The 16,841-nt window shown below is 35.9% G+C and overlaps 3 protein-coding genes across 4 annotated transcripts in view; 1 reads left to right on the top strand and 2 right to left on the bottom strand.

Moving 5' to 3' along the window:
- The window catches only part of LOC132150053 (zinc finger protein 664-like), a 549,937-nt gene that overhangs the window by 448,736 nt on the left and 84,360 nt on the right, over positions 1-16,841 (bottom strand). The gene's annotated exons all lie outside the window — the stretch shown is intronic.
- The window catches only part of LOC132147404 (gastrula zinc finger protein XlCGF26.1-like), a 384,485-nt gene that overhangs the window by 366,905 nt on the left and 739 nt on the right, over positions 1-16,841 (bottom strand). The window lies entirely within an intron of this gene.
- Positions 1,575-15,137, top strand: LOC132107634 (uncharacterized). Its single transcript, XM_059513774.1, has 8 exons — positions 1,575-1,611; positions 8,396-8,550; positions 8,640-8,782; positions 9,775-9,855; positions 10,852-10,972; positions 11,049-11,218; positions 13,492-13,702; positions 14,897-15,137. Exons 2-8 carry the CDS (start codon positions 8,400-8,402, stop codon positions 15,007-15,009), a joined length of 990 nt encoding a protein of 329 aa, XP_059369757.1. The 5' UTR covers positions 1,575-1,611; positions 8,396-8,399; the 3' UTR covers positions 15,010-15,137.

Here is a 16,841-nt window from a genome sequence, read left to right as displayed (position 1 = left end):
CAAGGGAGTCATTCTGATGGGTAACATCTTCCCAGTTGTGATGAGGAGTGTTGTTTCTTCGCCATCGACTTGTCTTTGGAAGAGGACAACTCGATTCTGGATCCAAAAACCTAGTAATGTAATCAAGTTCTATTTTAACATGTGACAGTGCTTTCAAGTTATATGGTAAAGTCATAACATTTTTTTAACCCTCTGGAGCTGTTTAGTTATTTTTGTGTTTTAGAAAGTTTTACACTTTTTACTTCATCAAATTGGTACACAGTTTGGTAACTTTTGTGGCACTTCCTAAAGTATCAGAATCATCCATTTGGGAAAAATCACACCGCTATTAATGGGGCTGAACTCTGAAACATCTTAAGACTGTTTACTCTAAATTGAGCCGGAAGACTCAACTTAAACTGGGAAAACACTAGCTGAAACATTATAAGATTTAACTCAACACACTAAAAGTTTCCTTTGACTGAAGCATTTTTAAATACATACACAGATTTTAAAAACCGACTGTAAACACTGACTAAATGCAACTGGCTCTGACTCAGCAGGTTTGGGCAGTGTCAGTCAGTCACAATTTGCCTCACAGTCATTAAGTGCATCACAGATCAGATCATCAGCCACATAAATCAAGTTATGATCAAGCATTCCTGTTAATTTTAGTTATATTTTGAATTTTGATGTTATAATTACATTACAAAATGTTTTAACTGTAATCATGATGTAAAAACTGACACTGCATATGAACATTTCTAAACAAATAAATAAACAAATAAGTAGGCTTCTTGTTATTTAGATGATTTTCTTGGCACCAATATGCTTCAATTCATTGGATTTTTTACTCCATGTTTATATAAAGAGAGTGAGAGTTTTTTATATATATATATATATATATATATATATATATATATATATATATATATATATATATATATATATATATATATATATATATATATATATATATATATATATATATATATATATATATATATACCCTCTAGCATTGTTAATTTACTTGTTAAATTCACATTGTTAATTTCACACTTGACACACATATATATATATATATATATATATATATATATATATATATAAAAAAAAATTCTCGATTTTTCTCGATCTGCAAACAATACAAGCGTGACTAGAGTAAATGAACAATGCTAGAGGGTTTAAAAACTTTCTTCACAACAAAAACAAATAATCATATCAATAACAATATTGCATAAGACTTACAATATCCATAAATATAAAAAAGAGTTTGCATGTATTAAATGTACTCATTATTATTTGAAATATATATTTCATTATTTTTTTAAATGTATTATTTTTATTGCTTAACTTCAAGCTGTAAAAATAGGCTACCTTTTGTAAGGACCTCTTTGTCGTGCATTCATTTCACTGTAGGGATATCTTCTGGTTTAGCTGAATCATGTGGTCACTGTTGTGCAAAGATCAAATATGAATGTAACTTCCTGCATACAACGCCCACAACTCACTTGGTAGGCGTGAACATTTAATTGCACATGCGCATTTCCTACTCAAACTGCCAGGGTCGGACTCTGAGTCGAGGAGGAGACGACAGGAGCTTGAAACCGGAGGGAGCACTGACAGAAAATTGTAAGTGACATATTTACTACTTACTTCATGTCAGAATTTGACACAATCTAGAAATATTTAAGTGTAAGCCTGTGTAAAATGTATTTGTTAAGTGGCCTATTACGTAAACATTTATCTGGTTAGTCTTATCTGGTCATTATAGAAAAAAATACATATATTATGATATTATTTAACGGTTTACCTTCGTCAGCTACTTAAACCATAAGTAGAAACTGTATAGTAATTTCTTAAATGTTATTTTTTGCAATAATATCAAAATAGACGATCGTCAGTGGCTGTCAGTTAAAGCCTAAAGGCGGGCGTACACGGTGCGATTTTTGCTGTCGTACGAGTTCGCATGCGATTTTTTTCAATCGTGTGGAAATCGCGTATGCTCGTATGGTTGCGGCTCGTATCATTTGCGATGAATTACGAGCCGAGCAGAGTGGCTTCCGAGCACTTCCCGACCTCCCGATCATTTTTAAACATGTCTAAAAAGTTCGTGAGCTATCGGTTTGAATTCGTGACATGTGTGCGGTTGAACGAGCCGATTTGTTGATTTATCTGAAGTTGACCAATCACGAACTAGGAAAACCACAGAAGAAGAAACACGAACAGGGCAGCGCCACGGCGAATGTGGACTATTGACCAGGAGGATAAACTCGCTGAAGTCTGACAGGAACAGCGAGCGCTGTATGATGTTTCTAGCAACGTGTACCATGCTTTTTAGTGCTCTCTCTCTCGCGCGCGCGCTCTCTCTCACACATGCATTATGTAGTTTACAGGGACTCTCCATAGACGTAACGGTATTCTATACTGTATATCCCCATACACTACCTCTATCCATTACGGAAAATGCATGTTTAAAATTTCTATTAAACACCGTATAGTATTTTTTTAAAGCCATTTGGTTTACGAGGGCACAGGAATTGTCCTCACAAACCATGTTTACATTGTAATACCTATTTCAGATATTTATAAACCTACAAGAACACACACACACACACACACACACACACACAGGGTGACCAAACGTCCCGGTTTCCTATTGCTGAAAAATAACATGTACGTGTAGGAAACAATCACGGCTCGTATCAATATTTTATATGCAGTTATGGGAGAGGGAGAGCAGTTATATTAGGCGCGTTCGACTTGAAGCAGTGCTGCACAGAATGACATCACCTGTATGGCATCAAAGTACCGCGAGAGCGATTCGAATGCATTGGATATGTGTGCTCTCTTAGCGCTCTCGCGGTACTTTAATGTCATACCTTCTGTGCATGCAGCGGTGCTTCAAGTCGAACGCGTCTATCAACTTCGTGCGATTGCTTCTGGAATTCGCAGGTTGTAAAATCGTGTCGTATATCCTCTCGTCCGTACGGTTTTCAGATAAACTCACTCGTGCCGTGTGCGTGGACATACGATCTTCCGACCATCTGAATTCGCACAGTGTACGCCCGCCTTAACGCTCCGTCTTACGTGCTGGTTGCTAAGTAACAGTTTTGAACATCATTTTGGAGGGAAAAGCCCCTGAACTGTTCTAAATCTACCTTAAACCTCAGCTGACGGGACTTATCGCTTGAATATAAATGAGAAGATAACAACTTGTGTTCTTTGCTTTTGAGCATATCTCTGCCGAGAGAAAGCAAGCAACAGGCTGCCATAACGTTCAGACGCGCAAGCACCAAGGCCGTTTTTTTTATTATTATTATTATTACCAGTCTTAAGTGTCAAATGATCCTTCATGCTGATTTGCTGCTCAAAAAACATTTATTATTTTTGTTACGTTTTAAACAGGGTTACTTTGTTGAATAGAAAGTTCAGAAGAACAGCATTTATCTGAAATATAAATATTTTGTAACATTATAAATGTCTTTATCATCACTTTGGATCAATTTAAAGCATCCTTGCTAAATAAAAGTAATAATTTCTATGACCCCCCCCCCCACCAAAAATAATAATAATAATAATAACAACAACAAATGTTTATTGAACAGCAAATGAGCATATTAGAATTCTCTTGGTCGGCGTTACGTCACAAATCATGTGACCTGCATAGCAACAAGCCGCCGCCGTGTTTGAAGGGTAAAACAAACCGAAGGCAATCAAGGCAAAGCCCGAGGAAAATCAAAAAGGTATCTATTCACAGAAGTTTTGTTGTGGATTATGTCAGTTATGGATACTAACGGACTACTTTGTATTAATGATGAATGATATCTGTGTATGCGAATGTATGTCGGTGGTAAGAAGTGAAGTGAATGTAATAAAACACTCATGTAAAGCGCGTTGTGACTAACGTTAGCTAACGTTACATGTATGTGAAAGGCGCTAGCAGCTATACAAATACAGATCTTCTTTCTTCTATTACAGAATGTCTTATCAATATATAGAAAGTCTACTTGCGCCTGCATTGACCAGGTACCACAGAAAGCTGTCGCTTGTAGGTTTAACGTTACAATCTTGTCCCTATCGACATCCAGCTGAGTCCTGGGAGAACAACCCAAAGGCATGGCCCAGGCTCGAGTATCCAGACATATACAATTACCTCATCAAATCCCCTGGTATGAACACCATGTGTACATACCATGTGTCCTACACTTGCAGTCATGTTTAAATACCCATCAAGCATCGATTACATTAACTATGTTCATTTAGAAAAAAAAAGGATGTTTATTCAAAAGCACTGTGTTACACAATGGCTGTAATGAGCTCAGTCTGTCAGTGGCACAGCTTGTACAGTGTCAGTGAGGGACACGGTTTTTTCAAAAAAGCAAAAATAGACTAACTGCAGAAACATATCTTATTCCCCACACAACTAGTGCATTTCATTGTTGCTTATCAGTGTAGAGCTGCCGACCATTATGCATAGCAATGTCATAACATAGCAACAGAAAATTGAGTGGCCATCTCTGCAGTGGTATTATTTTGTTATTCTTTGATTTGCCGTAGGGCTGTCACGATTATGAAATTTGGCTGACGATTAATTGTCCAATAAATAATTGCGATCATGGCGATTAATTGTCTGTTTTAGGGCTTTGACGATTAATTGTCTGTTTTAGGGCTTTGACGATTAATTGTCTGTTTTAGGGCTTTGTCAATTAATTATCATACAAATTGTTGTGATTATTTAATTGAATCCCTTGTAAGTTGTCACTTGCAATAACACATTAATACACTTAAAGCCTTTAAATATTAAAGTAATTTATTAAATGAAAAATATGTATCTTTCAGAAATGTGTACATTTAAAGAAAAAATGTAAATGTATATGAAAGTATAAATAATAAAAACAATCACCATAAAGTTACCATAACACAAAAAGGACTGTCGTGTCAATATCTCAAACTAAAGTAAAATATAAATATATTTTACAAATTTGAAAATTCTGTAAATAACAGAAGCAATGAATCACAAATATAAACTATGACCATAACAGAACAGGCCATAAAAGTCCAATTCTGAAACAAAAACAATCATGCTGGTAGATTACGGGAAAGGAACACTAGCATGTTGACCTTTTCTGGCTTAAGACAGCATCTAACTGGGGTGACAATATTGCCAGCTGTACTGAACATTCTTTCAGAAGCAGTACTTGTTGCACAAATGCACATGTACTTTCTTGCCAACTTGGAAATCAAAGGAAACCTGGATTCATTGTCTTTCCACCACATCAGAGGGTCTGCCGAGTTATCTAGTGCTTCTTCCTGTAGGTACCTTGACAGTTCAGCATCAGCTTGCTCTCTTTTTGTTAAGCCATGTGTAGAAGGTTGAGCTTTTCTTTTCTGCAGCAGATCACACAGTATCTTCTTTTTTGGAGGAGGTGCAGAAGATGTTGTAGGCACATCATCATCTGCTGCAGCTCTGTCAGACACTGTAAAAAGTAAAGGGGTAGCTTTTACCTTAAGCAGGATGTCTACCTAATATAACCCTTAAAAATTACTTTTGTTAGTGTAATCTTGTGTTGGTGTATATATACACTGAATAAAACCAGTTAATTTAGATTGCAGCATGAACATTTTTAGGTCATATTTTAGGTAAATATTTTACAGTGTACTTCCTACCTTGTTCAACATTGTGTCCTTCCTCTGTCATCTCAGTTATCTCTTTTAAAAGCTGGCCTTTGGTGTCATCTATAATTGCAGCTCCAAAGTGGGCCCTGTATCTTGGATCAAGAAGGGTGGCCTTTCTCAGGAGCTCTTGAAGTGGAGCTGGGCTATACTTTTCATCAAGTACAGCGCACATTTTTTTCTTGATATTTGAAGTAAGAGTTGTGTCATTGGAGTCAGGAGATAAGAGTTCATCTTTTAAAAGGTCTAGAACAGGCTTCACCGAAGACACCGTAACATACTTTTCCCCTGATAGAACATCTGTGAAATCAGCCACAGGTTTCAGTGCCGCATTAATGGACTCAAGGACAGATACATCTTGCCAGGTCGGGTTTAGGTGTCCATGTTTTCTGTCATCAATCAGGACACGTCTGATTGCAGGTATTTGCTCCAGAACTCTGTCTATCATTTTTTGTTTTGTTCCCCAGCGTGTAGAGACATCCTGGAGGAAATATGACATGTTTTTTATAGTTTATATAATTATTAACTATATATATATATATATATATATATATATATATATATATATATATATATATATATATAAAACATTAGTTTTAGAGATTATATAATATAATGTAAAGTAGAAAAATGGTTTGAGGATTATAATATATTTTTTTAAAAGATAAATTTAATTTATACTTGTTTTACTTAATTTAATATACAAAATAAAAATACTTTTAATAAAATATTTAACTTACCAGAACTAAATTATGCTGAGGAATGTCGGCCTCCATCTGTGCCTTTTTCAGGTCTCTTCTTTTTAACCAGCTCATGCTGAACGTGTTCATCAGATTCCTGCAAAGTCCTAGGGCACATGCTGTGCGATCCTTCTCACTTGCTATGGCATTTGTAACAGCCAAGTGGAGATTATGGCCAAAACAATTTAGCCATGGCCAGCCAAGTTTGCCCACTGCAGCCACAATATTAGCCCCATTATCAGTGGTTATGCAGGAAAAATTTTTCTCATCTAATTCCCAATCTGATAAAATGCACTTAAGAGTTTCTGAAAGTGTATCAGCAGTATGGTTCTCTGGGGTGTATCTTGTCTCTAGACATTTTGATACTAGTGTCCAGTCAGTTGTGAGGTAATGTACTGTTAGGCTCATGTACGGGGTCATATTTACACTGGACCACATGTCTGTTGTGGCTGAATAAAAATCAATTTCTTTCAAATCCTTAATGATTTCATCCTTCACTTCTCTGTATAAATTTTGAATTGCTGTTTGGGAAATGTACGTTTTCCCTGGCAATTCATATTGCTTGTCAAAGTTGTAGAGCATTTCTTTAAATGCTGGTTTCTCCACAGTATTAAAAGGCTGCATTTCCTTAGCGATGTATCTCGTGACACTGTCGGTCAGTGTGCGCCATTTCATACTGTCGCGTTTATATTTTGTTACCCGTTCGAAGGCCTGCGCTATTGTCACCTGACTGGAAGTATGAGCGGCTGTGGATGACTTCAAAACTTCGGCGAACTCTTTTGGGTGATGTGCTTTCAGGTGATTCCTAAGATTTGTGGTGTTGGCAGCTTTCGCTGGTATTTCTCTCCTACAAATTCGACACACTGCCGTGTCAACGTCTTTTGGCTGTCCTTTATCATCGGGTGTAAAACCAAAATGTGCCCAGATCCGCGCTGTCGTTTTCGGCTTTGAAACTAAATCCATCTTTGTTAAATAACTGGGCTGCTCTAACTCAAAATGATGGAGAAATCAACAGGGCAATATCATTTGAATGTAATGCTCGTAATTGCTCAGCATAATGAGTTCAGAGGGAGACCGGTAGAAGTAGAGTGCTGCAGGTACTACAGCGCCCCCTTGTGTCTTCTAATAGTGGGCAATAATAACGATCATCTGTAATGACCGCGATTAGACCAATTAATTGCGATCAAACGATTATTTAATAATCATGACCGGTCTAATTTGCCGAATCATTGCTAATTTTTTAGGCATGATTCTCGGCAGTTTTCTCGACAGATCTGCGCTCATTTGTCTTCCGCTTCGTGTTGCTTAATGGCGAGCACTTGTTTGTTTTACCCTTTGCCGCGGTTGCTATGCACGCGCAGTGCATTATGGGAGTAAAAGTCCCGGATGTCCGACCTCGAGAATGATTTCTGAAGGATGATGTGACAATGAATTCTGCAGTACTATATATCCCAATTGAAAACAGTTGTTTTAAATTGTAAAAATATTTCTCAAACATTTTTTAATATCAAATATTTCTCAATATTACTGCTCTTGCTGTAGCCTACTTTGGATCAAATGAATGCAGGATTGATGGGGGGGGGGGGGGATTTGGGGGAAAATTAAGAAAAGGGAAGCGAAGGTGCAGTGAAAGAGAGAACATTTAATTATTTTCCATGGACTTGTGGTTTCAGAAATGTTTGGGGTTCAACAACTTGTCCCTGGAGCAGTACCCTTAAAAGGACATATTTGATCATTTTTTATCCTTAATAGTTAGACTTGTCCCTATTAGGGTTAAAAGGTAGAAATATGTCCTTTTAAGAGTACTGCTACTGTGTCAAGCTGTTTTGAGTGGATGAATGTGAGATATCACGGCCTGAATTTTTATCACAGTCTGGTCCTCAATGAAACCATATACTATTAGAATAACCATGTTTTTTGCTTTGCCAACATCTCAATTATCTGATTGACAGAATATTGATGCTGAAGAATTTACGATTTTTAAAAAAAATCCTATTTAGAAAAATGAGGTTCATGCTGATACAATGGATCGAAGATCCCCCAAAATGGGATGTGCTTCCAACCAATAAAATGATACATGGCCGCTGTGAAATAGGTTGTATATGTGACGTTTCATACCAAGATGAGTCAACCCCTGCAAAAATTTTAAACATTGGTAAGTAATTTTATGTGTTTGTATTAATATGTAAGTTATGTGATAAAATTGATGCAAACTTTGATAATTATTACTATTTATAATTTAAGGAACTAGATCTGCAATGCTGAAGCAGCTAAATATGGTCATCAACAGGATGGGGCCTGAAGGAAATGGAGAACAATTGGGGAGAGGGCAGCGCAAAAAATACCGCCGAATACTGTCGGAGAGCTCCAGCAGTGAGGAATATGAGGTAATTTAGGATTTTTTCTATGTGGTGGTAATTTCAGACTAGGGTTGTAACGGTATGAGATTTTCATAGTATGATAATCGTCTGAGAAAATACCATGGTTATACGGTTTCACGGTATACGGTATTAAACATTTAAAAAAATTGTTTTTGGGTGGGGGGTTGAGCAAATGTTTGAAAGCATGTGTTTATTCAAATTTCATTACTCAAAAACAATAAAACTTTACCATTGATTATTTATTAGTTTAATAACTTATATCATTAATAATTCATACAAATTCATAAATTTTGGTTTTACTTAATTTTTCTGGATTCTGTACTTATATGATTTAATATAAATATACTATAAAAAATGGAGGTAATAAAAATGCATACAAATTAAACAATGTAATTGATGTTTTAAGACCTTTATTCTTTTATGTTTTTGCAAAGGGCTGCACAACAGAGATTTACAAAATTAAAATCCTTAATGTTTATGTAAGTTATTATTATTATTATTCAAGAAGTAGGCTACATTATAGTTCAATCGTAATTTCTGTCAATTTCTTCAAGTTAAAAAGCAGACTTTTATTTTGGACGGGTTGTATTGAAGAGCTTTGAGTGTCAGTGTATTTGTTTTTGACAATGGTTTTCTCAAATAAAAGTCTGAAATTATTATTAATTGTTCTCTCAGTGAGGCTCTCAGTGTTGAGACAGATAGTGAGACAGCAGGCACTGTTAAACCTGGCACTTTAAGCCACGCTGGCGCATACTTGTGTATTTATTACATGACAATGCTGCTTATTCACAGAGAAACATGCAAAACAAACAGTTTAGACTATATATTTGTATAGCATTGATTTTGTCAGAAAATGCCAGTATCAGAGCCGATATGGATCCTGAGTATCGTATCGATGCATCCCTATACAGTACATAAGCTATTGGTGTTAATACCCAGATGATTGCTACTTGCAGATAATTTGAAGATTATATTTGTAATTTTATAATTCTCTACAGCCTGTCAACAAACAGGTTGCTGCAAAGAACATAAACAGGATAAGAGCCAGATCTTTTCTACAGCAGTATAATCAAGAAAAAGTAAGATTATTTCTACAAAGTGACATATATGTGATGTTTTAAGTCTTTATCTCTTGCTTCAAATTTTAGATACTTAAAATTTAATTGTGCATTAGGCCTATGGTAAACTGGATATTGTTACTAGGGGTGTAATAATATTCAAACCAAACTGAAAAACTATAATACACCACCAACGGTATGAACCGCGATACTCTCGTGGCATACCGAACTTGCCCAGCCTAGCCCTGGCCCATTGGATTTACATATGAATTAATTTAAAGACAGAGACAGAATTTGTTCAGTAAACTACTGTTAAAAAAAGAGAAGCAATTCTGTTTAGTTTTCTTCTCCTGCTCTACCGAAGCATGACTTCAAAATCGAGGTATGGACCGAGCCATCAATTTTTTCGTGCGCCGGTATTGTTACACCCTCTAATTGTATTGCAATTTAATTTTAACTGTATTTTGAATTTTAAATGTATTATTTTGTCTGGAATTCTGCTTGAATTAACTCTTTAATTGTTTTATATTTATTAAAAGCAAGGATTAACATTTCATTTATTTTTATTGAATATTACACCCAAAAATGAACATTTACTGAAATTGTACTCACCCTCAGGCCATCCAAGATGTACATGAGATTGTTTCTTTATCGGAACAGTTTGGGGGAAATTTAGCATTACATGACTTGCTCACCAATTCTCACCGATTCTATGCAGTAAATGGGTGCTGTCAGAAGGATAGTCCAAACAGCTGATAAAAACATCACATTAATTCACAAATAATCCACCAATTCCAGGCCATCAATTAATGTCTTGTAAAGTGTAAAGCTGTATGTATGTTGGGAAGAATAATATAAGAATCGAAGTAATGTAATGCTAAATTTCTCCAAATCTGTTAAAAACTCAATCTTTGATGGCCTGAGGGTGAGTACATTTTCATCACATTTTCATTTTCAGTGAATTACCCCTTTAATAACTACATACAAACTGTTCTAACAACTATTTTATCTTTCTAGGAATCAAACAGGGAGGCAGTAACATCTAGAAACAGTGACAGTGAATTTAATGTTCAAATACTTGCAGAACTTGCAGAAATCAAGAGTGCTCTTTTGGAAACTCTGACACTTTTAAAAAATGGTAACCTGTGTAAAGTTTTTAATCTGGGTAAATGATTGCTTCAAATCAAATGCTATAAAAAGTTATTTTGTTCTAGGATGCACTCCATTAATGACTGCGCCAATCCCAACACTGGGAACCCCTCCTGGACCCACTTCAGATTTGATTCCCGGCAGTTCAGAGTCTTCTGCAGTCATACCAGCCCCGAGTTCCTCTCTTCAGACTCTTAATATAAAGGAGTCTAGAAGTAATGGTAACTGCAAAAAGGTATCTACACTACACGTGTTCACTTTATAAATTAATCAAATAAGCAAGGCATAAGCACAATTGGCGATAGAAATGATTGTAAATCATGCCATGCTGGTTTGTTTACATCTAGCTATTTCTTGTGCTCTGGCAGTTTGGCGTAGGGCTGTCACTTTTGTGAAAAAATCATTTTCGATTTTTAAGACATAAGTGTTCATTGAATCGATTGTAAAATCGATTTTCCATGTCTAAAAAAAAGATGTTTCATTTTTCAACGCCAAATAACGGACGGATGTAAAGAGAGCGCTGGAAACGCACAAGTCAGCAATATTTCTTGTTTATTGGCATGAAGTTTCGTGCAGAATAACAAACAGCAACAGGAGTGCAACATTCTCGAAAAATTATATATGCAGAGGGGACGGCTGCCATAACAAAAGAAAAACATCACTGCAGGCTTGTTTGAAATGTTTTTTTTATTCACTATATCCAGCTGTTGAGAAGACGCGCTCCGACCGCACTGATGTCCCAGCTGCGCACGGTGGGGGTATTACTGCCAATTTTCCACCACAAAAGCAGGTCACTGTCAGCTTGCAATGGACCTTTTCATAACTCAGAATCTCCTGTAACTAGATGCGCGAATGAGGCGAGTTCGCGTCTACCGCACCACGAGACCTCCAGACGCGCGTAAACGCGTCTTTACATTGACTTAACATTGAAATCATTCACGCCAGACGCTCTATTCGCGTTTGGTGTGAACACAGCAGAGGTCGCTTTCGACGTCACTGGGTCTTATAGGCGCGTAAAATTGCTGGTATTTTCTGTCTAGCTTTCGCAACGCATACTGCACTTTCGGAATTCTTTTTCTGCTTGTTTGTGAGTTTTGTTAGATCTATATTTTTTAATTGTTTAATTATTTTAATTATTAGTGTACATATTTGGTTAAAATCGATTCCCTATTTTCATTTTCGAAACTTTTTTTGGTTGGTCCGATCGATTGTGCAATCGATTTTCGAACTGACAGCCCTAGTTTGGCGTGACTTGACTGGAACACTACAAAGTCGTGAGTCGTGACTTACAGGTTCAAATACCTGCCTAGAACGCAGCATCAATTAACAGCTGTTAATGCACAATTAACATTTTAGATCGACAAACTGTACTGTATAAGATAACCAAACACAACATGCAGTTTGATTGCTGAATGGAGGTAAACAGACAGCCGCAGCGGAAAGAAGAGTTTGTGAACTTCTGTAAATCTGTACCTCACATTAAACTATGGAACAGCTTCAGAACACTTGAAATATGTGCACAAAAATGTAGCTCAACAATAATACAGTATCGGATTTGGATCGGTCTCGTCTGATCGAAACACCGATCCGCAGAAAATGGCAGTATCAGAGCCGAAACCGATCCCGAGTATCGGATCGATACATCTCTAGTGACAACATACACAATGACCTGAAGTATATGTTTGTTCATTCAAAGAAAGTTTTTTACCATTAATTAATTACAGAAGAGTCAATTTTAAAGGTCCCATAGCATGAAATTTTTTCATTAATATGAGTTCCCCTAGCCTGCCTATGGTCCCCCAGTGGCTAGACATTTCGATAGGTGTAAACCAAGCCCTGGGTGTCCTGCTCTGCCTTTGAGAAAATGGTGATCTGAATCTTCCCCTTATGTCGTCATAAGGGGAAAGGTTACCTCCCCTTTCTCTGCTTTGCCCGCCCAAACATTTACATGTAATTCAGTCACAATGTCAGCACAGCCGTTACAAACAGACTTCGATTCGACAGCACCGCCACAAACAGTGAGTAACAGTTTTCATTGATGCCTGATTTGTGATCAGTGATTTCTGATGTGTAGCTTATTATTCAAGTTCACACAGACTTTATTTCTAAATCGTTTAATACTGTTTATGCATCAGTGAATCAAGCCAGTGACTAAACCATCTACTTCATGTTGTTTCTCTTCTTAGCATAGCATGAAACAAATCTGTTATTTAAATTGTGATTAAACTACAGAGAGCCATTAAAAAAAGCTCCCTTTATTTTTTTTCGGAGCTGTCAATCACATATCGCAAGTATATCTGCACTCTTGCTGTTATAATGAATGACGCTGTCATGCTGCACAACGAAGCTCTTACTGTATTCATGTTGAAATTGTGTTTGCTGTTAGTTGTGGTGAAAGCATTGTGTGAGAGAAAACGCGTTGCAATGACGCGATCACTATATTAAAATTATTCATCAAAATATTACTGAGTTTGCCTTAGAATTCTGTTATTGTTTCAATGTTTTCAGGTAAGAATTGGCCCCAACATGTCAATCACTGCTGAACAGTTTGCCCACGTGAAATGGACTGATCACAAAAAAGCCACAAAAGACCTCTTGCTGGCAGTGTTTGGAAGAGGTGTTCTCGCAACACACTGCTACACAGGAAGATGTTCCAATGCATTCAAAAACAAAGCAGCCAAACCTCAACTTGATTCTGAAAAAGTGTCTGACATCATTAGTAAGTAATTATTTTCTGAAAATTAAGTGTTGGCAGGATTGCCATATTTTAAGATATTGATAACAGCAGGATTCAAGTAAATTTATATGATCATACTCAGGAATTTGTAATACTATCTACTTTTAGAGCAATATACTTGGTTTCAGTTGCTAAATGGTTCTGTCACTTAAAGATATATAAAAAAAATTTATTAAAATATTTTCTTGTTCTAGGGACCAAGTATCTGTATTTTGTCTCATCTCGTGTTTTGTCACACCCCTAGTGTTGATAAGCGGTGATATATCTCATAATTTTCCAAGTGTATGATACAGCTTTCATTCTTCAGGTCAACCGTATATACGTGAAGAAGGAAATCAGTTTGATAAATAAAACAATAACTTAGCCAGTCCCAACTCTGGTAAAAGCTGAATGCCAGTCAACAATCCAAAGATAAAGAATATTTCATGATGTTCAGCCGCCATGAGCTATAAACAGAAAAAGCATAAGATCATCTGTTACTGCAAGGTTAGATTCAGCAATGCATACATGTTTGTTGCGAAAACAATATTGCAATTGTTTTGAATCAAATTGTTTTGAATTAGTAAAAGGGTCAAGAGACTACCTAAAGCAAACCTTGACCACAAATATGGTGGCATAGTGTTTTTTTTTCAGTTGAAGGCTGTGGCTAAATTCAGTTGTAGTTCTTGTGTTTCTCTTTACTTCAGTGATGTTGATTGTTAACAGCAGATGTTCATCACTAATGTACAATCATCATTTAATTAGTCACTTAATTATCTCATTAACTTTAACCCTTTGAGGACTTGGATATGACTTGAAGACTTGCTTGTGACTTGAAACTCCCACCTCTGAATCTTAATGTCGCCCCGCCCCGGGAAAAAAGGGTTTTTTTTTAACCGCTGCATGTTGTTGCTCTCTATTTTTTTTTCTGGTACTAGCAATCAGGGATACATTGCAAACTACTCACCTCAGTACAATAGTGGCTAAATCCATGACTAACTATGGCATGTACAGGAATTCTAATATATAAGATATATTGAATACATAGATTATTAAACATTGAATATAGTACAACAAATGTAATAGAAATCAGGAAAACCTGTTTTAGGCTCAGTCTGTTGAGTAGTTCTGTTGTGAACTTAAATGGCTAAAACCATTCCTCTAAACTTGCATCCTGTTCATTTCTTTCTCTTACAGGCTACATCAAAAATAAATTCAATGTTGAAGCAAATGTAAATAAGAAGGCCATCTCCCAGAAATGCACAGATGAATGCAAGTTGGCAAAACGGCACAACAGTGATTGTGTGTAATGTTGTATTTCCCAGTTACTGCTTTAGTTATTGTTTGTTTGTGAAAGCCTGTAATGAATATCAGTTGAACTGAGAACAAAAAGGTAATAAATTCAATATAATTCAAGTTATGAAACAAGACTAAATTAAATGAAATAATAATGAAAATAAAACAATAGAACATGGATTTTTTTATTTGTCTTTAATTTCATCAATATCAGCGCCTTGGAAATGTGTGCACTAATGTTGTGTGCACAAATCACATTTAAAGTTTATAATGTGACTGCAGGTTGTGCAACGTGTTGAACAATGAAAAATGTCTACATCAAGGTGAGTTTAGGTAAACTGTAAGATACAATCCAGAAATCCTATTGGTTAGTAAAATATACAGTGGAAAAGTGCACCTTTAGGGTTCTTAAAACAACTTAAAAGATTATAAGATTTAAAATAAAAATCAGTAAGTACAAATCCACATATAGACATGAATAGGGACTGAATTAATCTAATTAAAACCCTGTAAAAATTACCCTACAGAATATTTATGTATTGTCTAAAGGAATCCGATAAGAATCTTATAGGACAAGAAATATCCTATAAGACAATCCCTAACGGAATCTTAAAGGAATCCAATAAGAATCTAATAGGACAAGACAAAAATATCCTATAAGACAATTCCTAATGGAATCCTGTAAGAATGGTTCCAACATATGATGGAAATTCCAATAAGAATCCTGTACAATTTTCCTGTTGAAATCCTTTAGGATTTTTTGACAAGGAGAAGAGAAGAGTGCTGGACATTCGGCATCAACTTTCGGTTTGCCCCGCAACTCACTTCAGCACGTCTTTTTTCCCAATTCTCCCAAAACAGCTTATACTACCGTTTCAACTATTAAAATAGTTCAGTTTTGTATGTTTGGAGCAGTTTTGGATCCTTAAACAGGCCTATAGATTTTGTTTTTAAAGCGGCCAGCACAGAGAGAGAGCCTATGTTTAATCAGTTTAGCCTTCTCAAATCATCACGAATTGTCTAAAATAAAATCTAAAGATATAAAACAGTTCAAGCATGTAATGATGTTTTAACGTTAAACCCAGATGTGCGCTATATCGAATATTTTGTGCGGAGAGTGCAAGATAAAGCACGCTTTTTTGGGACATATAGGTGCCAGCGCGATCATAAAATGAAGAAATATAAAATAAAGAAAACTTTCTGCCGTCTCGTCTTGAACAGGAGAGCTTACAAAAATAAACCGAAACTCAGCGAATACATGCCTCACAAACATGATAAATATATCTATAGAAAGCTTTAAATTACTACTTAACGAAATAATAAAAACAAACAACAACAAAAATCTCAATAAAATCATAATCCGTATAAAAGGCAAGTCTAATGAGGAGATGATGAGTCAGGCAACTTCATCCTTGCGACACAGACTCAGAAAACACTAGTTTATTAGTAAATAATTCAAATGTATTTTTACTATTTCCCTCTGTCACATTCATGGTAATTTCTTTTTCCGGTACTTTGCGACATCTTTTGAACTCAATTTGAACGCAAAACTGTTTATCTTCACTGATAGACTATTTGATATGAATTTGGATCAGCATAGGCTACATTTGTGAATGCACCTTTTCTGCAATGTGCGTCTTACAGACTGAAATTTACAATCGCAACTTCATTGTGCTATTAATCCTTTCAAGCCGATTTTCACAGCATCGGGTGTTTTATTAATGGTGAGAATAATTATTTAAACCAGTCGTCTATTACGATGTCTCTGTAACAAAAGCAGTTGCATGAATACTAAAGTTTGAAACAAAAATGAAACCATCAACAGAAATACTGAACACGTATTACC

This window comes from Carassius carassius, chromosome 1, assembly GCF_963082965.1.
Source record: "Carassius carassius chromosome 1, fCarCar2.1, whole genome shotgun sequence".
NCBI lineage: Eukaryota > Metazoa > Chordata > Actinopteri > Cypriniformes > Cyprinidae > Carassius > Carassius carassius.
The sequence above is the reverse complement of the archived record's forward strand: the minus strand, read 5'-3'. Positions and strand labels throughout refer to the sequence as shown.